We start from the raw sequence: 21783 nt of genomic DNA, 5'->3' as shown, positions 1-21783 counted from the left end.
TATTTTAATGCACAGATAGATCCACAAAAGGCAAACAAAGCAAATGTCAGTTTTTTTATGAAAAATGCTCAGACTGTATTATCTTTGCACCAGTTTGAAATCTCCTCTGGTCCACCCCCTAACTTCAACTGATGCCCCCTAAAAAGGTATCTGTCACGCTAAACTGGACACCTGGCTTCAAAGATTTGCATTAGAGGGGGCATTTTCAACAAGGATTATCCAAACTTGGTATCCTCATTATTCTAAGGGTCAGTCAGAGAGGATAGCAGGGTCCGAGGAAGGTGTGACAAACCTCAAAGCTGAAAATACAAGAGTTAGAATATGAGGTGAAGCTTTCACACAGTTCAGTAGGGTTGGTGGTTTCTTAAAGTGATTAAGAAATTTAAATAGTGTCCCTTGACAAGTAGGCAAACTTGTGATGATTATCATGGGACATGAAGAAAACCCTCCCAACTATTCTGTGTTGTGAACTCTTCAAGGTGCGGAAGACTTGAGAAACATCCCAAAAGCACAATTTAAAATCTTTATTTAAGTTTTTGGCTCTTTTTGATAATGATGGTGTCATTCTGTGTTTCTTTTTTTTTTCTACTTCCAAAATTTTGCATATGAAGATAACAAAACCATCACTGTTTCTATCGGACTAAGCCTTCGCTTTATGGGTTCCTATCAAATATGTCGTCTTTAAAAGATCTTTGTTTACTCTATAAAAATCTAGATCAAGCCGCTTTTCGGGCACACGGCTTGGAACAGGTGTAGTTACAGGAAACAGGTGGGTCCAGGATGGTGCCTTGTTGCTCAACCTGTGTGTAACCATGATGGGCAGTTCGTGTTCCTCGCCACACTCCAGTGCGCAGGCTGCTTTCGCAACAGGTGTGATGATCTGTGTACTGGATAAACTGTTTTTGCTGCTTGTTATTATTTGTTGTTAATGGTTGACAGATTGGAAATGAAGACATGCAAAAGAGCCAGAGAAATGTACGCAAGAGCGTGCGTTTCGTACAGTTCTCTGGCACTTAGTGCAGCTTCTCTATTGCATTTAGACAAACAGGTAACATTTGGTATCAGGTATCCGTTTTAGATAGAACCCAACATTTCCAACTGCAGCATTAAAAAGTGTCAAAGTGACAACAAAGAGCCCATTTATTCCATTATTCACAAGATCAATCATTTTCTTTCACTTGTCACTGGAGATGACAGAGGTGAAGACAGCCTATAATTGATCTGTTTCCACCGGGTTATTAACTTCACGCTCATAACGCAGCGGCTGGCCCTTTACACAGCAGAGCGAAGGGCAGCTGAGGTGTGCATCTCAGGGAAACATCATACGGCAATAGTAGCCAAAGATAAGCGAGCGGTGGAATCTGAGTAATGACACATCAGCAGAAGGTAAGAGAAACATCTATGAGGTCTCACCAGAACAAAAAGTTCCATTAATAAAACATCACCGTAATAAAGCAATTAAAATTCCTACAGAGGCCTTAACCGTGTCTGTTGCTCTCAGCAGTGAATTCTTTATGACCTGATTGAACTCTTCCTGCACTTCTAGCTGCTATATTCAGTTATATTTTAGGATCATCACGCTGGTTTTCTGCACAGCTAAACACATGAGAAAGTCTTTCTGCTTCATAATGGCTAATACGTTCAGGACAATCAAGCATAATACTAATGATCAACCACATTGATACTACACTAAAAGATCATGTCTGACCAATAATTGTCCCAGTATCTTGTTGTAAACCATCATATTCACAGAGCAGGTCGGAGGCATCTGTGTTTACTTTTAGTGTTTGTCGCACAAGCTGCTTTGATTGCATGTGGAAGATGCTGTGAGGGTTTGAGCGTGTCTGTCTTCTTCTCAGAAGAGGTCAAAGTGAGAAGCTGCATTTTCTCATTCATTTCAATGACTTTTTTGTCCCTAAAACTGAACTCACAGATGTGTATCTGCTGTAAAACAAATACAATTGACACACAATACATACAATACACAACATTTAACACGATGAACATAAAATTCAATTTACACAAACTTGCATCAGATCCACAAATATCAACAAACACAAACCTTAGACTGGCATACCTATGAGGAGAAAACTAATAATAAAAAAAAAACACTTCCATATGAATCAAAACTGAGATATTAAAAAAACGCCCAAACATGTAAGTCCTGCCTACACCTCCTAACTGAAGGATTAATACATTTTAAGATTATCCAACAACAATTATCCAACGTTTTGAGAAACGTCACTGCTTCCAGCTTCTCTAAACCGAGTCTCACCTGCATTCATCTGCTAATATCTCCTAATTTTGAACGTTACATTTTGGGCTCTGAGAACTTGTACATTTTACAGTATTATCACTGATCTCTGGCGTAAATGATTTAATGATTAATAATGAAGCTATCGGATGATGGAAATATTCATTAGTTGCTGCCATGTTGTCCTCCCTGAGTCTGTTAACTCACTGCACTGCGTGTGTCCAAATAAGAATGTGGTTATTTTTCCTCGCACAGTACAAATTTGACAAAATGACAAAAAAAAAAGTTTAAACTTCTTGTTGTCCGCTACTTGACCGGAAACAACACTGCTGTGTCCATGCATTTTCACGGGAATCTGATTTTTTCCTCTAGTTAAAGCAGATAAGACATATTTGTGAAGCAAACAAAGTTTAATTCCATATGTCAGGCATGTCTCGGAATGGAGGTCAAGAACAAAACACACCTCACAAGCTACAAGCTGTAATTTTTTGCCCTTTTCGGTTCCAGTAATGACACATTTCTATAAAACCACAAGGTTGCTTGAGTTTTCTAATTACACCGGATGCCCTTCAACGTCGCAGGGGGCGTCTTCTGCAGGCGTAATTCGTAAGATAATTCTAATTTTATTTAATAAAAAAATAAAAATACTTACAGAATATTAGGACACAAAAGCAAAACGTTCATTAGACTTTCATCCTGTATTAGCCCCACTCTATTTTTGTCATTGATGATCACGGGTTTGTTTGCTCCTGGCTGAGACATATCCGCATCTATTTGGAGCACATTCTGCGTGTAATTTAATTTAATATTATCTAAGTGCCTTGAGATGACATTTGTTGTATTTGGCGCTATATAAATAAAAATTAATTGAATTGAATTGAAATTTCTGCAAATTTTTGTGGGTCGTTTTTTAAAAATATATATTTTTTTCCAGTGTTAAATGATAATCTTACACTATAAACTGAAGGCTGGGTGTTGACCATGTGCAGTAGGTCAACACATGCGTAAGATGGGCAAAATAGCGCAAAAATATCGAGGACAGTGTCAACAGGCAACATGTAGGCTAATTCACACGCGACTTTTGAATGGACGGTTTATTTATAAAACCGAGGCATAAACGGTGGCTATTTTTTAGTTTTTCATATTTCCAGATGATGAGCGCAAAAAAGAGAAGCGAGGCTGTTTTTGAGGCATTTTTGTACCACATTTTAAAGGTTAAACCCATTCATCAATAATGATGAATGGGTTTAACCGACAAGGTTCAATTAAACATGAATAATTTATTGTAGTTCTAAAAGTGGGACCTATTTAGATGTTTTCCATCTGAAAGAAAGTTTAAAAACGCATAAGCACATTTCACTTCTAAACAGTGGGGAAATATTTAGCCTACCCAAAACTAATTAGGTTAATACCATCAACAACTAGGCTATCCTACTTAACGCCTTTAAAAGGACACGAATAAATATGGAGATAAAGCTTCTCCCAGACTTTTCCTTTCTGGCCCCAGTACTGGCCTCGTGTCGGTGCTTATATGGGATAAAACCATGGAGTGAATGTGTGCAGCTCGCCTTTCTTAAAAGACTTTATGGCATATACAACAGGGTCCGAAGTCCATGAAAGTTTTGCTGATAAGAGGAGCCAATAAAAGCAGCAGTGCAGCAGTGTAAACACGTCTACCTCTGCTCAGAGCGGCCCTTATTCTGCGGATTTACATAAGGTTCCCATCAGCCGGCCCACTCATTACCATGTTTTATATCCCCCTGCTCTCAGAAAGCATCATGGCAAAGTAGCTCCATCCTCCCCTTCAACAGGGAAGTGAAGCAGCTTCTCAGAGCAGGTGTCAGCGGCCGAAAACTCCTCACAGCCCTGGACCTGAGAGGAAGGCAGGAACTTTATTTTTACGCTTCTATCATTCCCCTCCATCCTCCCTTTCCCCTCCCGGCGCACCACAGGCCTATGTTGAGTTTTTAATGTTCTCTAAAATGGTATCGAAGCTGACATCCCTGCAGCAGGAGCTCCTCAGCGCCCTGCTGGACTCTGGGGTTACTAAAGATGTTCTGATCCAGGCCCTGGACGACATGGACCCCAGCCAGCCGAGCTTTGGAGTAAAACTGGAGAACCTGCCCATGTCGCCCGCTCCCCCCCAGAGCGGCAAGATGAACGGAGGGGACGCGGACTCTAAGCCCGTTTTCCACACCCTCACCAACGGCCACAGCAAGGGCAAGCTGTCCGGGGACGAGGGCTCCGAGGACGGGGACGACTACGACACCCCGCCTATACTGAAGGAGCTCCAGTCGCTCAACACGGAGGAGGCGGCTGAGCAGAGGGCGGAGGTGGAGCGCATGCTGGCGTGAGTTTCCCTACCTTAAAAAAGTTTTTTTTTAAATTATTTTAATTATTATAACCCAGTTAGACCGCGGCGCTACGGAGGTTAGATGAAAGAGTGAAAACCAACGCTCACGTAAGGCTGATATTAGATTATCCGCAAGCTTTAAAAATGTTCTAAAAGTCGTGTTCTTTGAAAACTCAACAAATGAACAGTTCAATCTAAAAGGAAGGGAAAAGAAAGGTCCGTGTGTAGCTAAAACACTCCTCTGTGTTTGTTTACAGTTTTAAAATAACGCGCCACGCTTTGGTTTTAACATTCTGGTTACTAATTATCCACATGGATTAATTTTTCTTTACCTTTGGAAAATATCAGCTGAACTTACATCTATTTATTATTAACTCCTCCTCTGAGCGATAAAAGCCGGCACGCAGGCCACATGAGAAGGAAGTAACTTCTTATCCGTATTGTTATTTAATAATGATAATACATTATCATTCTTATTATCATCCTCATTATTATAGATATTATTATTATTAAATGTATTATATATATATTTGCCTTTTTCGGTAAAGTAATTTCATCACAAACCAATTTATTTCTAATCATCCCCACTCAGCGCTTAAACTACAATATTTAAGGCTCATTTGTCTGCTTACAGGACCGGAGGAATATCAAAACTAACCCACGTGTAGTTAAGTTATTATTAATTTTATTCTATAAATCATCAACTGAAAGATACACAGTGGCGTGTGATTAGAGTGAATGGAGATCTGGTTATTCATTGTCAAAAGTTATAAACTAACATCTCCCACTTAACCCGCACACTTTAGATGTAGGCCTCCACATTCACCAAAACAAACAGACGTGTGTAGATTTGCTATAATTACCGATGTCCGTGTGTCTGGGGCTGCTAATCTGTGATCTCAGGGTAAGGTGGCATCTTACTTCCCAGTATTTCTCACTATATTTTGTACTGCGGCAAAAAATAAATCTACGGGCTCGATCTGCAGGTAAAGAACATGTGCGTATCTAATGCTAAATTATTCAGGCCTATGAAGTATTTTTGTTTGTATTTGAACTGTCTGGAATATATGGATATATATATTTTTTTTCGAATTTCCTCCCTCGTTATTTACGATTAAACACTATAATTTTACAGCACGTCTGATCTTAAATAATAATTTTATATCATCCTGGGAAAATCCGAGTTTTCTTTAAGAAAGATGGAGGCTACCTTTTTAAGATCTGAGACTGTTTTAGAATTTCACATGTTGGAAAATGTGCCAGACGTTTTTTTAAATCATCTGATATTTTCCAATCGAGTTTTTATTCAGTCTGTTTAAAACTATAGATTTAGATCAAATGTTTCGCTTGCATTTAAATTTACACAAACCTAATCAGCCTCTTTTTCAGATTGAAATCGGTAGTTTATTTGGGCAAATAATAAATCCAAGTTTCTCAACCTCCCTGAATCCACTTGAACTAACCTTTGAAAATATTTACAGCCTGTTGGATTGGCTGCAGAGATAAATGGGTTGTCTGTGGGGGGACTTACTATCGTCGCAAAGCCTTTAAACTTGAGGCCTTAAAAACAAAGAATGCAAGCAGGAAGAAACTAAGCTGTGGCTTACAATTTTTCTATTGAGAGTCAAGTTTTAGTATCATTTCTCTCTCTTATACATAGAGTACTTCATCATGTATCTGCATTGATTTTATGGCCAGACATCACCCAAAAGACTTTATTACCGTTATAAAATCGGAGTAATTCTGGTATTTTCCGTTCTACTTCCTTTTGAAAGCCGCATCTAGTTCAGTGTTGAAATGAGCCGTGTTTTCTGCTCCTGCGTTTTACATGAACCCAGAGAGGACCCATGGCGAGCAGCTCGCATGATCAAAGGTTACATGCAGCAGCACAACATCCCCCAACGGGAGGTCGTGGACATCACGGGGCTGAACCAGTCTCACCTCTCCCAGCACCTCAACAAAGGCACGCCCATGAAAACACAGAAGCGAGCGGCCCTCTACACCTGGTATGTCAGGAAACAGCGGGAAATTCTCCGACGTAAGTTAATATTTGAGTTTCTCACAGCTCGGCCTCGGCCTGTAGCTTGTAGCTGGCAGCAGCACGCCACTTTTATTTGGGTTTCAAACCTATCAAGATTCCTCATCAAGGTGGAGGACATACACATGCAGAACAGTAATAGGCTTGTGCTAGATCCTCCTGGTGAGCAGTGAAAGCTTCGGTCACAATACAAAAGAGAAACTCTCCTCTTGTTTTTCAGAGTTCAACCAGGCAGCACATGGTTCAGGTAGCAGTATGTCTGACAAAGGCAATCAGGATCCAGCATTTTTTTTCCCAGAGTTCAACCCGTCTGGTCACGGCATGAGTCAGCCTAGTGACGAGGTCGGCAGCGAACCCTCCTGTAAGAAAATGAGACGCAACCGTTTCAAATGGGGGCCCGCGTCGCAGCAAATCCTCTACCAGGCCTATGAGCGGCAGAAGAACCCCAGCAAGGAGGAGAGGGAGGCGCTGGTGGAGGAGTGCAACAGGTAGGCGAACACAACACCCTCTGGTGCCCTGCGACAAAACTGTCACCCAAACATTGTTAACCTTCACATTTTTTATGTTTCCCACAGAGCCGAGTGTCTTCAGAGAGGAGTCTCCCCCTCCAAAGCTCAGGGCCTCGGCTCTAATCTGGTCACTGAAGTGCGAGTTTATAACTGGTTCGCCAACCGGCGTAAAGAGGAAGCCTTCAGGCAGAAGTTGGCCATGGACGCCATCACTGCCCCACCACACGTCATCAACCCACTGCTGTCACACAGCTCGCCACATCATCCCCAGACCAGCGCTTCACCTCCCAGTAAGATGCCAGGTGGTGTTGCTCTGAGGAGAAAACACTTTTTTGCTTCCATGCTTCCAGTGTTGCATAAAATATCTGCTTGCATTCGTTCACGTTTACACCTGAATTTTGGTTTCGGTTTTCTTTCGGTGTGAAACTGGTGTGTCCGAGAAGGTAGAGGCAGAGTTGATGTGATCAGAGAGGCAGAGAAAGAGAGCACAAGTGATCAATGAGCGTGAGTGAGTGAGCTGAGCAAATGCCATTGTTATTCTGATCTTTGAAAACACACTGAGAACAATCCACATTGTACCTGCAATCTCCACTCCAAAGTCAGCATGGAGAGGCATGACACAAAGGGCAGCAGTCCTGTGACAGGCCAGGGTCAGACCAGGGTCAGGGAGGGGGGACGAACACATCCAGATCACCTCCACATAACGCCGTCATTTCCACATTTCCTCCTCCCATACAGGTCACTAATGAGAGGCACCTGAACAGGGAGAGGCTGTTCGTTATGGCTCTGACCATCTCACCCTGACCCAATGTTTGCATTCAGAGTAATTAGTATTGACTGTGTCTAACTGGTGCATACAACATAAAAACAAAGCTGGCCTTGCAGAGCTTTATCCCTGTGCCATCACTCACCTTCCATAAAACTGTGATTTGAGACTCGCTCAAGGCCCATTGTTGTCCTCTCGTGTTCGAACACGGGGCCACCTTTGAAGGGAAAGCTGACTGTTTGCATTGGCTTGCTCTTTTACCTTCGGATAAACTGGTCCCACTTGTGGATTGTCTGTTTGCTTCAATTTTTTCTTCTTGTTGTTGCTACTCAGAACACCTGACCAGGCATTGACCTGCGGTTGCATAGCTATAGTGGGGTCAGCAGTGAGGCTGTAGCAGCAGAAGGGAAGGGTTGGTGGAAAGATCCCTCAAAAAAATCTCAGCTGGCTGCTTACAAGGTGTCCTGCTGGCATCCTGCCGACAGCATCAGCTGTTTTTCAGTGTCAGCCCTGACCTGACAATAATATCCCAGCAGGGTGTCTCATTGCGTTGCTAGGGCACGGCTTGTATTATGCATGCTTAATGGACAATTAAAATCCTTTGCTACTACATCTCCCAGGCCTTTGATAAGGGGCTCCTCTGACTTCTACTCTCTATACTCTGCCTCAGCAGGAGCTCTCATTGTCTGCGGTGTATTAGAAGACTGCAGTGACTGTAACCTAGGTTCATTTATCTCTGCTGGGCCTGAAGGAGGACCGATTTTAAAGACCCCCTCCTCCTCACCTTTATGGGCGTCAGTATAGCTGTAGAGGCTGGGCGCAGACTTGGAGCAGCAGGAGCTGTCCACTGGGGTATTGGCTCTTTTCTGGCCAGACAGGACTGATCACCCCTTCTTCGCCTTTAGAGAAAACCAGTAACTGCCCCCCCACCCCCTACTCTTTTAAACTGCCGCCTCACCCTCAGTCATACGTAAGAGGTCACTGCTGGGTCATTTCAAACAAACTCCTCTTGCTTGGGGAGTTTTTATTGATTCTGTTTTGCTCCGTTGATCAGTTGGTCACAACTGGATAGACAGTCAAACAGTGTGACGTGCGCTTTTGGTGGTGGATTTTTTTACTTTAGCAAATTAGACTGATCTTGTGGGCAGATTAGCTTGCAGCTGTGTTCTCCTGTGCAGTATTTATCTTGTGTTAATCTGCAAATAATATCTGCTGAATCCATTTTATCCATTGTATTTACATGGTGTATATGCTTTTTGAATAACTGCTTCCAACTGTAAGGCCAAACTAAACCCTGGGCTCCTGGGATAAAAGACAGATGGGTGGATTTTGAGATATAGCGAGTCTCCATATTCTTGTGACCAGGCCAGAGAGAGACTTCTCACTTTCCCTTCCCTTATAACAATTAGTCCACGATACAGATGTTATTGAAAATATTCTATTACTTGCTAGTTTGATGCAACAAGAATTAAGGACAAGAACTGCTACGTCCATTTTAGTTGTCGTACAGGTGGTCCTAAATGCAGCTGGACATGGTGCAGGGGCTTCGCAGAGGAAGAGTTTGAGTGATATTTTCTTGAAGCAGCAGTTTGCACTAACAACTTAGTCACATTCGTGAATTTGTTTGAAAACTCAGCACCAGTTTCACAAGAAGACTTGTAATAGGTAGATTTTTCTTCATGTCCAAAACACAAGTATTACAAAAAACTGAGATGGGCAGATTTTTTTCATGTCCTTTTTATTTTTTTTATCCCTAACCATATCTCTATCAATATGTAAAACTAACGTTATATCTATTGGCCTAATCCTAACCAACCGTGACTGGCAGCAACGTAGAAAAGAGAAAAATTGTTGCACAATGTTGGGTCTGATGACAGTCTAAGGTGTAACACCAACATCCGCAACCTCCGATATCCTTTTTGAACATGTAGGAGTTGTGCATGTGTGACAGTTTTGTGTGACACAAAAGGAAAGCAAGTTACAAAATTCAAAGGAAAATAAAGGCATGTTTGTAATTTTATCATTTTTGAGCATGCGTGACAGTTCACCTTCATGCAAAAAACAGTCATGTTATGAATTTGAAAAGCAGACACTGGAATGTAAGGATTTTATAGCCGAAAAAGTGCAGAAATATTGTTAAAATTTAGTGCCTTTATTGTGAAGCTGCTAAACTTTGCGCTGTGAAAACATGTCACATGATGAGAATTGTGTAGACCTGACCTTGTAGAATAATTCTAACCTTATCCAAAACATGGGTGAGCAAAGCGTGGAAAAATAAAGAATCTCAAGTGAGACCAGATGCAGAAATGGACTGGACTGTTGAAAACATTTTGTAGACGAGTCTTGAACGAGCAATACTTTGGACAGAGGTGGTCACATTGTCACAAAGGTCTGTGGATTAGCACCTCCCTCCTTTTAAGTGTTTGCGGCCAACTAATCCCTAGCAACACATGGAAAGTGGATGTGATCGCATAGGAGCTCCTATGGAGATGCTGAAACTTAGCAAGCAAATAGAGTAAAGAAAATGTAGTAATAGTACTATTTTTAGCCTTTATTGTAAAACAGCAACTTTTTGTGCTTTGCACCAGTGTAGCTGTTTCAGGTTACGTCCTGAGATAAGGTTGGAAAAAAGATACATTGCCATCTTACCCCATAAAAGCGAAATAATTTTTTTAAAATATTTATTTGCTTTCCTGGTTATATTATTTACTTATAGTTTTACTCTTAAGCTGGTGCTTTTTTTTCACATTTTAAGTGTGCTTAATTTTTCTTGTTTTGATAGGCTTTTCACTTCTCATATTTTAAGTGCATTTTTCAATACCTTTTATTAATTTTTAGAGAGGTGGGAGTCTGAATGAAGGATTTGTGGTTATAATGAAGTATTGTAAGTATAGTTTAGCAGCTAAAATTACGTTCAAGCCAGATCTATGCTGTGTAAGCCAAACTGCGTCGTTCTGCACGTTACCAAACCAGCAGACTCAGAAGTTCCAGATTAGATAGAATAGTAAGTGGGGGGATTATCAGTGGGCTGTTGTGTTTTTTGTCACCTCAGGCAAGCTTGAAACGGATACTCGTGCAGAAAAGATGGCCGAGCTCTGCACTTTCTTCAGCTCTGTCTCCCAAAGAGTCACAAAGAGGCGACTGGATACGTCCTGCAGAGACCCAGGAGGTCTGTCATATGCAGCGGCTCTACAATGGGCACTGCCTGGGGTTGGGGAGGCAGGCTTTGATATTACATGGGTCACACAGGGAGCTCGAGCCTTTTAAACCTGCTGAAGATCCTTGCTGCCACTCCCCTTCTGAGGTTCTCGCCCTCCCCCTGCTCTCAGAGAGCAAGCCACAGTTTTTTTTCTTGAGTGTTCTGTTGCACCTGAAGCTAAATTTGGGTTTTTACATCATCTTCAAGGCAAAATCACAAACATTCAAGAGCATGAGCATGATTAAAAAAACAGTTGTTTCCTGACTTTGGATGGTGGAAGCCCTCCTGACACACTCTGAGGGTCACTGCAGCTAGAATTCCTGCCAAAGCCAAAGAAACAAAACTAGCCTGAATGGCATCCTTTTCTCCCTCCGACACTTAGAGAGGTCGCCAAGCTCTGAGATAACTGGCTTTTTATGAGTCCTTCTCTATTGTGTAGCAATGGGGGTCATGAGTCCAATGGAGTGCTTTATTGTTCTGTGGTAGTGTTTACAAGGCACGGCGGGCTGTTGTGGGGTTGATAGTATGTTGCAGGAGACAATATGAAGTCTGCTGGCTGTACAAAATGGAGGACAGGTACTTAGAGGGTGATATATGGCACTGTGGTTTTGCAGTATCTGTATTCAAAGAAATGCTATCGGAAACATGCTTGCTTGAAATATGTTTGCTTTCTTGCTGATAGTTAAATGAAAAGTTTGATACTGGTCCTATGTTTGTCTTTTAAATGCAAGAGCCTAAAGACAGTCAACTTATGACATAAGGAAATAAAACGGGGAGAAAAAAATCAGCCACAGAGGACCTCTGATTGTTTAATCTGTAAAAAACAAATACATTTGTCAGTTTTTCGAGGTTAGCTTTTGAACAGAATCCAATTAACCATTTCCACAGTGATGCCTGTGTGTTTGAAGCAAACTAAACATGTAGATGTGCACATCCTGTTCCAGCGTCCAGCACCATGCGTTAAGAAATCAATGCCCTCCTCATTGCTCACCTTTTGTGTCAGTGCCTCACCCTGTTTTTATCTCAAAACGGCTGTATATCAATACCTCCTGTCATGTCAGACCAACTTCGGCTGGGCGCTCAGGCTGTCACTCCCGGGTCAGGGACGGAGGGCTCGGGGAAGATGGGAGATCTTAGTGCAAACAGAGTCTGTCTCATGACTGTCACTGAGGGAGGGATGCTTGCTGTGCCCATGTGTGGCTGAGCCCACAGGATAAGAATGTGTTTGACATCGCTTGTAATTGTGTAATGTTTACTTTGTTGCTATCAGAGGGGGCCTACATCAGCAAACAGGCATTTGATTGTTGGGTGTGGGGAGGGGGAGCATTCCTTTGGACCTTCGGTGAGAGACTACAAGTAGTCTAGACGTGGGATTAAGTGATGGTGCTACGTTTGTGAAAATATGATTAAAATCCCCATGCATTTATCCTGACATAAACTTTGAGCAGCAAAAATTCGAGGATAGTCACAGAAATTAGAAGAAATGTATCCCACAGAACTTTTTTCCTCTCCATCTTCCTCTAATCATCCCAAAATTCTTCCATGACCGTCCATGATTACTCTTACTTTTGAGGCTCATACTTTCACTTCAGCCTGGCTTTTACATGGAGCTAAGTACTTTGAATTGAATCTGAGTACTTCCTCCACCGCTGGTGAACCTTCGCACTGACGTAATAAGGCACATCGTCAGCAGCGTTTGTGTGCTGATCAGAGAGTCTGATGGGAGTTTAGCTGTTGTGAGTGCGTGTACACAGTGAATGGCCTTGGCTGAGCTACGCAGATAGCAGTAGTGCACGGGTCAGTGTGTTTGTTTGCTCTGTCCTTCCCCGTCTGAGTCAAAGAGCAGGTGAGTCTGGTTGGTTGGGGTCACAGTGGCGCTGCCTGCTCTGCTGTCTCTCTGCCCTACATACCTGTGACAGCTGCGGGGCCGTGAGCCATGAGACTAACCCGCTGTCTCTGTCTGGTTCTCTCTCAGTGCGTTACAGCCAAGGCCCCGGTGAGGTCTCCTCCTCCAGCGCCATCAGTCACCACAGCAATGCCATGGCGACCAGCCAATCGGTTCTCCAGCAGGTGTCTCCAGGAGGACTGGACCACAGCCACAGTTTGCTGTCACCTGATGCCAAGATGGTGAGTGAACACACCTGGGTCTTTGTGGCCTCAGATTAGATAAGAGAAGGCCTGCGTTTAGCATAAACGTACAAAACAGGTTCCTGAACCTCCTCTCCCATGGACCCACTGGCAAGAGCCAACAATTAGCACATTGTGCTGCTTTGTTTGGGAGGTAGAGGCCACTGCTGTACTAGCAGGCAGAGTGCACCAGGCATGTTCATAGCTCAGCCAATAAGCCTGACAAAGAAACATTCTGTTCTTATTGATTAAATACCTCTCAAAGAGGAGCCGAAGGTGGAGTAGCACTTATTCTGCCGGAGAAGTCCCGCCTACATTTGATTCTGCCTGATGCTTTTTCTCCATCTTAAGAAACTTCTCCCCTCTAGTCCAATATTTGATCAGTGGCCAAGAACCCTACAGTATACATGGAAACATCATCTGAATTGTGATGCAAGAATACTTTTGATATAGGGTGTGTAATCTACTGTCCAAACACAACATCCTTCAAACTGCCATGCAGTACAATATCTATCCATCTGGGCTGTTTGTTATGTTTAGAATAAAAAATAAAAAAAAAGTGTTCAATGGTGTTCAAACTGTGGTGTAATGTCCCTGTCAGGTCACTTCCACCTTTTGGAGCAACTTCATGGGAAATGACCATAGTGCAGCAGGTCTGAGTTGTCAGTTTTCTGTGTGCAGATATGAGTCTGGTCATTCAGCGGACAGCGTTTAAATAGAGACAGCCCCATCGAGGGGAGGATCCAGACTGACATTACTGTAAATGCATGGATGCCAATTAAAAAGTTTCTATAAACTCACACCTGTGCGTGTGCAAGAAAAACTCACGCAGGGGCCTTCTCTGTGATATTTTTTTTTCCTTATCAGTATTTGCTTGTGTATAAGTGGGGGTTACACAAGAGTAGTTCTGTACTAAAGGATCTGATCTAAGTCAACGTTTGTGTGTGTTGTTTGTTTAGCAGCCGACCACATCTGCATCTGATTCACTTTGAACATGAATTTACACAGCAGATAGTCAAGCTCTCATAACTTTGAGTGTTACACCCACCTATAAACAAATAATACAGCAATAAAACAGCACTTTAATTTCATTTCCCTCATCTCTCCACAGATTTCAGGTTCAGGGGGAGGACTTCCTCCGGTCAGCACGTTGACAAACATCCACAGTTCCCATCACAGCCACCAGCAGACTCAGAACCTCATCATGCCTCTGTCTGGAGTCATGGCCATAGCACAGAGTAAGTGCATAATCCCTTAATATGAGCAAAAACTTCTATTTATTTGACATCTTCTACAATGCAACCAATCTTAGATTTCCACCATATTTGGAAGCATCATTTTATTTTATTTTTCTCTTGACCTAATAAAATGGTACGAAGTGCAAACAACACAGTTGTACAATGAAGGCAGACAGCACAAGTTTAAACAGAAGAAGAATAAACTTCCCTTCTATATTTTGTTCTGTTTTGTATTATCTCAACATTTGCACATTGAAATCACGCATTATATTCATCCCTAATACAGTTATTATCCCATAGTTTGCTAAATCTGTCCAGTCTTGTCTTCTTTATCCTCCAGTTATCTTTGGGATTCTGCAGTTAATCTGAAGTTACAGATTAAGTTACTTCTCTTTACCCCTGATTTTAAACTTATATTTAAACGCAACATGACAACACTTTAGGTAGTTCTCCACCCATGTATAAATTGGTCTTTAAGCTTCTGTTCAACGGTCCTTTTAAGCCAGGTAGTAACATAACAATTCTGTTCAAACCAGATGTAAGAAAATCTACTTTAATCTAAGTCTGACTTCACACATATAGTTCATGCTATAATCCAAGTTCTATTAAACAGTCACACATCTCACAGCTGATCTTCCTTACTATTCAAAGCTTCTGCTCAATAACAAATCATTCTCCTTATAGCAATACTTAATGGTTCTCCATACACCATGTGGTTTGAATATTTCAATATATTGAGATAAAACTGCTCCAATCTTACAGGTAATGGCAAATCAAATTGTCTACTTTTTTTTTTCAAGAAAACAACGTATTGCTCAGGATTCTTCTTCATGTAACTAAAATGAATTATTATTCCAATGCATTTAAACGTCATACACAGTCTTCAAATTCTTTACATTACAAACCTACTTGTATTTTCTCAACAATCTTTTGTCCAAGTCCAAATGTTGTCATATTAGTTTTAGCGCAATTAATTTGTTCTTTTCATTTTTCATCTGAACTGAAATGCAGAGTCAATAGGCTTTTATAGGCCCTTCTTTGCTGTGGACATTGCTACTGTGGCTCTGCATGCATTGATACTAAAAGCCTCTTAAAACTATCAGTTTTAGTATTAACACACTTAACTCACTCAGTCATTTAATAACCAGTGCTCCTCTGAGTCATGGCAAATAGACATTGCGATACATTATCCCCCTGTGTGATGCCAGCGATACATTTACAAAATAAAAGTTGGGATAGAGGCATGTTTACCATTGTGTTACCATATGGGAACTGAGGATACTAAATGTTGCAGTTTCTCTGAAGGATCTGTGTCCATTCTTACTGAATATAAGATTTCAGCTACTCTGCAGTCTGTGGTTGTTGTCGTCTGACTCTGTTCTACGTGATGCTTCATACTTTTTAACTAGGCGACAGATATGAACTGCAGGCAGGCCAGTCAAGCACACACTCTGTTTCTATGAAGTCATGATGTTGAAAGTTGTGCAGAATGAGATCTGGCATTGTCCTGCTGCAATAACCACAGACATCCCAGGAAAATAATGTTGCCTTGATGGCATTATACATCACTCCAAAATTCAACATGAGTCTGCATCAATGGTGCATTCACACATATGTTAGAAGTCATTAATATCATGTGTACCGATCTACCCCAATACCATGACAGATGCTGTTTATTGCACTTTTTTCTGATAACAGCCTGGATAGTTGTTGTCATATTTGGTATGTAGAACCAGATGTCAGTTTTTCCCAAAAGTAGCTGAAATGTGGACTCATCTGACTACAGAACATATGTCTACTTAGATTCCTTAGAGTGAAAATGGCTTTCCAAGGCACTCCTGAGCCCATGTGGTTATATTGATCCTGTTGTCATGCGTGTTTCTTAAGCGGTGGCGCCTGAGAGCTCAAAGGTCATGTGCATCCAACAGTGGTCTCCAGCCATGGCCTTCATGCGATTTACAGGATTTCTTCACACTCTCTGAATCTTTACCAATATCTACCTCTGTAGGTGTTGAATTTTTTCTTTATTTTTGTTTCTTGCAATTTTACATTTTGATCTTTTTTTTTAACTGACAAAGGTTTGGCACAAACATCATTGCTTAAAAGGAATATACCTTTGGTGGATGCTCCTTTTAACCCAAATCATGCATCAAATTCTAGTTGTGCTTGTGTCATCATAATACGATAAAGTTGATCAGAGGTATTTTTTTACATAAAAAAAACCCTCCCACCTTTTATACCAAAAAGAAACTGACTTGATCTAATGATGTCTCGCCAGGTTTAAACACATCGCAGTCTCAGACCGTGCCGGTGATCAACAGTGTGGCGGGCAGTCTTGCAGCGCTGCAGCCTGTGCAGTTTTCCCAGCAACTCCACAGTCCCCACCAGCAGAGCCTGATGCAGCAGTCTCCCAGCCACATGAGCCAGCAGCCATTCATGGCGACAGTCACACACTCACACAGTCAGTAACTCAACTCTACTCTTTATTTAAGAGCATCGTAGCTTACTGTGCAGTTAAAATGTTTTCAAAATTTTCAAACTTATCCTGAACTGCCTGAAACAGCTTGTTTGTAGTCCAGGCTTTGTTTTCTTTACAGAAAGACATCACAATGAAACACATTTGCATGATGCTGTCCTGGTAGCTAGTTTGGCATGCACAACATGCCATAGACTTGGCCATTTTTGACTGTACCATTCAGCGGGGTTGCCTTAATCAACCAGGAATAGATGTGGCAGTGATGAGCAGTAGGAGAACAGTCTGTAAACACCTTGTTGGATATTCCAAATTGTAGTTAGAAATAAAGATAATTAGACATTTTTAAAACAAAACACTGCCTATATGTGTACTCGCGTCACACTTTTAATGTGTTTTTTAAAACATCAGCTTCAAAAAATAATTTTTCCCCTTTTGGTTTGTTTCGTTTCTAAAAAATCCTGCAGGCCAGAAAAGTAAATGTTGTCTTGTGTTGCATAAAAATTAATTTAGCAAAAGAGAATGTTGTTTGTTTGTTTTAGAAGAAGAAACCGTGTTTTATTCTTTTGGGAATTCTTTGCAGAACCCTAACCTGTCAACTTCAGGCCAAGGGTAAACTTTTACTGTCAATGTAAGCACTGATGATAAAGATTTACACTGTTATTACCTCATGGGTCTGATTTCCTCTTCCAGAATTCAATAATAGGTGCCTGTTTTCAAATAATCCTCTGCCAGTGAAAACAGAAAGTGAAATCTGCACTTGATCAATCACCTCTATTAAACAACTTCAGTTGTTTTTATATAATAATGCTTCATATTCTTTTCCAGTGTATTCCCACAAGCAAGAGCCCCCACAATACTCCCACCCATCACGCTTCCCTTCGGCCATGGTGGTCACAGACGCCAACAGCATCAGCACCCTCAGCTCCATGTCCTCAAGCAAGACGGTGAGTCTTCCCCAACAATTTCATATCATCTCACAAACCTCAGCTAGGCTCACTTCCTGATCTCTTTCTGCCCGCTGTTGTAAATTTTAGCCTGAGTAATCATTTATTTTGGGGTATTTGCATGAGAATCAGCGTTAAATTTGTGATGTTACTGCAGTTTCTGCTGTCATACTGCTGCTGAGTAGTTGTTTTTACAATTTGCTTCCATACGTAGTCCGCTCTTTTCCTGCAGATATACATAAATTTCAAATACTCCATAATGGAAGAATGAAAGCAATCCTCAGCAGCAGAAACTAGATCATCACAGGGAGAAGTGTGTGTGTGTGTGTAATGATTGTGTGCTGACTTGTTTGATTCCTGTCATATTAGGACGCTCCTGTAAACAAGATGGTGCAACTTGGGGGTCTCTCCTGGGTAAATACAATTTTATTAGTTCAGTCACGCAGCTTCATGAGTGAAATCGCACACGAACCTGATCATTAGAGTCAGTCGTAGATGTGCACGCTGAAGCTTTCACTTCTTGTTTGGGGCTGCTGCCGATGTTCAAACACTACGAGACAATAGATGAGATGGATGTATGGATAAGACACTCCTCACAATTCGTATTTCCTCTCAAACAGCTGTCTAATTAATCACATGTTCCCTCAGCCCAAACGCCCTTTGATAAATGCTCCCTCTTTTCACTTCCTTACTTTCATCTCCCTGGTGGGAGTCACCTTTGCGATCAGGAAATGAGACCTCTTAATCAAAGTTCTCAACCCTCATGTGCTGCTACTTTCCTCCATGCTACAGTGAGGCTGCAGATGAGATGAGTCGGGTAGGGGGTGGAGGTTTTTTTTTCTTTTAGTAATTACACCTCTTCCTCTTTCCTACTTCTCCCTCCTCTCCGTGATCGCTCTAGCCTGAAATGTTGTCCATGGTGCTTTCACACGCTCAATTTCCCACGCTGAGGCAGCGTGCTCGTACCATGAGCTTCTGGCTCACTGATGGGCTGATGGGATGGCAACAGAGAGCAGTGTGCATCCTCTTTATTAGAAAGGATGTGGCAGAAATACACAAAAGCTCATTTAGTATTGAAAACTGATAAAAGCAGCACCTGGTAGTGTTATCACTCAGTAAAGGGACCAAAAACATATTCACAAGAGAAAGTAAAGTACAAGTAAAACCTTGAAAATAAGAAATCTTATCTATGTTCCTTACTAACTTGATCTGACTTTCTTTTAATTGTTAGTTCATCTAATTGCCTAAATTCACTTTTCTGAATATTAAATTGTTTTTTTTAGAGATGTTGATTTTCATGTTTTGATAAATCACACTTATCATCTTTGTCTGTGAGAAGCTCTACTTGTGAAACTCTGAAAAACAACGACAGACTTATTTATATGTGGGGATGGGACATAACCCAAAACAGTTGTAAACCACTGATTTATCCCTGACGATACATCACAGGTCAGCAAACTATGATATTTTTTTTATTATAATTATGCTGACTCATTTTCTTTTTATATGAAATTATAGGACTTTTTCTTGTTCAAGACCTCAAAATGTTAGATTTTAACTTGAAATATACAATTTTGTGGATCTTATCATCAGAAATAACTGATTAAAGATGATTAAAAAAGAGAAAAAAACAGTTGCAACTCTAACACAAATTACGTTCTTAACATGTCCTATATTTTGGTAAAGTCTCATTCTTAAAACTAACTGCTGTTAAAACAGCATTTAAGTGCAGTACTTGAGATTATTTTTAGACACTCCCCACCACTGGTTATAGCCCGTCACAACATTATTGTATAGCATTGCACAATCTCTTTTATTTAGAGAGCAATTAGCTCAAAAGCCAGGTATTTTCTTATCAGGACGTTTTTTGAATGGGGCAGCCTTCTACTCGTGACACGACCGGCGTGTTTAGGCTTTATAACACTTGCTGTTTACCAAGAACCCTCCATTATACCTGAGTCTGTTTAACACTCACCTTTGCTCAGAGCCTGCTGTCTAATGACTCAGGTCTTGGCTGCAGGTCAGCTTTATCAGGTTAGACTGTTTGCTGGCCGCAGGGTCATTTCAGGGTCAGCTGCCCCCCCACATCAAGTGAAAAATAAATTCCACAAACAGTTTAAAAGAGGAGAGTGGAAACTGAGCTTTTCAGACTCAGAAGGAGAGGGATGGGGAATGTATTTGGCCAGGTGTGGCACATGAAGGTGGAGGGGTGCAAGGACTATTTAGAGTAAAAGAAGCAATGCAAGCAGAAATCCCGCATTCACGTTTTTGTTTAAGAATAGAAGTTTGAGCAAGAAAATGCACTTTAAGTGACTATAATTGATATTTCATTTGTGAAATTGCTATATTCAGCTGCCTCGTTTACTTTCACAGCTCTCGCAAGCTGGGTTTCCATTGCCGGTTTTGATTCACATTTAGATGTGAATATGAAAGGGTAATGCACGCTTGATTCGGCAGAGATTAAAATGAAGTGACTCACCAACTGTTTCCAGTTTGAGCCGGTAAACAATAAACTCATTACTTACTGCCATCTTCCCAGAAATGAGATATTGACAGGAATTAAAGTAACTCCTTAAGAAGAGCTCACTCCATTTTCTTGTGAACGTCCTCTACAGTTGTTATTTGCTTTCTGTTCGGATGATTAATCTTCTTTGTGAAGTTTTTATCTTTCATTCCTCCACCGCCCCTCCAACCTCAAATAACTTGTTTCCACTGCCATCTTGCGGAAAGAATTGCTTCTGCAGGTTTAGGATAACAACATTTCAAAGTCATAATTGATCAAGTCACTTTACCTGATCATTATTTAATGCCTCAAATTTCTTAAACTTGAATGTTTCATACAACTGAGAGGCAGCAAGCCACTGTATCTGTAGTTGAGAGAAATAAACTAGTATAACGTGTCAGTTTTAGATGCTGTTAAAAAACATATGAGAAACATTTTTCAGTGTAATGCAGCCCAACACTAGTCAATATGGCGTCAGTAATAAACATAACGTAGACATATCGACTTTCAGCCAACAAAGACTCAAAATTAATTCAATTAAGAAATAGAATACATTGTTGAGCTGTTGTATTGGTACTCTGGGGGCTTTACACTATATGCAGCATATATAATATACATATATCTGTGAAACTGGATAGATTGTGTTTATTGTTTTATGTAACACAGGTTTACTTTGTTTGACATCCTTCTCCTTTTCTTTTTCAGTGTCCTCTTCAAGCCTGGTGAGAGCTTCCACCTGACTTCCTTGCTGCCCGGCGACGAGAGCACATTTTTCCACCCTCTCACCTCGGTAACCATGACAACTCTTAATAGCTCGCAACAGCGTGCTGGATGACGAGTCAGTCAACAAACACAGAGGAGTGACGACGGTGGGCAAGGCGGTGGAAATGAGAAATGGGGACAGATGAGGAAAAGGAGTGGATTCAGTTCTGTGGCACAAAAATGATCAACAAGGATGTTTGATTTTTAACGCAATCTTTGAAAACAGTGTTCAGTTTTTCATGCCCCCCTCTTAAAGTTATCGTCTGTTGTCACATGACAAAGGAACAAAAGCACCAAAATGAACTTTGTGGACCTGAATGAAGGCTCTGCGATGACTTTAACTGTGATTTAAGGTGGAAATATGAAGACACGGTGAGGCAAACAGAGACAGTGATCGACCTCTGTGGAGGCTGCGGGACGCCAGGGCTGAAAGTGTGTCGTCTCGCTTGTGAGCGGCCTGTGTGACAATCACAATAACCTGTTTTGATCTTGTGCATTCATTCCTCACTGGGCTTTAAAGGAGTCTTCCATGTTATTCTTTTCGCACTCAGTTTACTGTACTTGCATCAGTGCAAATGTTGTTGTTTCATGTTGTTCAATGTGTATACTGTGAT

General features: G+C 41.3%; 1 protein-coding gene across 1 annotated transcript; it reads left to right on the top strand.

The window, feature by feature from the left end:
* Window positions 1–4224: 4224 nt before the first annotated feature.
* hnf1ba (HNF1 homeobox Ba) lies at window positions 4225–21133 on the top strand. Its single transcript, XM_075474348.1, has 10 exons — window positions 4225–4604; window positions 6446–6645; window positions 6866–7133; window positions 7221–7444; window positions 13095–13246; window positions 14358–14484; window positions 16763–16945; window positions 17786–17904; window positions 18274–18318; window positions 21113–21133. The coding sequence occupies exons 1-10, from the start codon at window positions 4225–4227 to the stop codon at window positions 21131–21133; spliced, it is 1719 nt and encodes a 572-aa protein (XP_075330463.1).
* The last annotated feature ends 650 nt before the right edge of the window (window positions 21134–21783 follow it).

Source organism: Odontesthes bonariensis, chromosome 9 (genome assembly GCF_027942865.1).
Source record: "Odontesthes bonariensis isolate fOdoBon6 chromosome 9, fOdoBon6.hap1, whole genome shotgun sequence".
NCBI lineage: Eukaryota > Metazoa > Chordata > Actinopteri > Atheriniformes > Atherinopsidae > Odontesthes > Odontesthes bonariensis.
This window is presented reverse-complemented; position numbering and strand designations above follow the sequence as displayed.

What these genes read in the sequence shown, in the direction of transcription:
- hnf1ba (XM_075474348.1), top strand. Translation starts at nt 4,225, where the DNA reads ATGTTCTCTAAAATGGTATCGAAGCTGACATCCCTGCAGCAGGAGCTC. An exon ending in ACAGCGGGAAATTCTCCGAC is followed by an intron (nt 6,646 to 6,865) that starts GTAAGTTAATAT and finishes CTTGTTTTTCAG; the next exon opens with AGTTCAACCAGGCAGCACAT. An exon ending in AGTCATGGCCATAGCACAGA is followed by an intron (nt 14,485 to 16,762) that starts GTAAGTGCATAA and finishes ATGTCTCGCCAG; the next exon opens with GTTTAAACACATCGCAGTCT.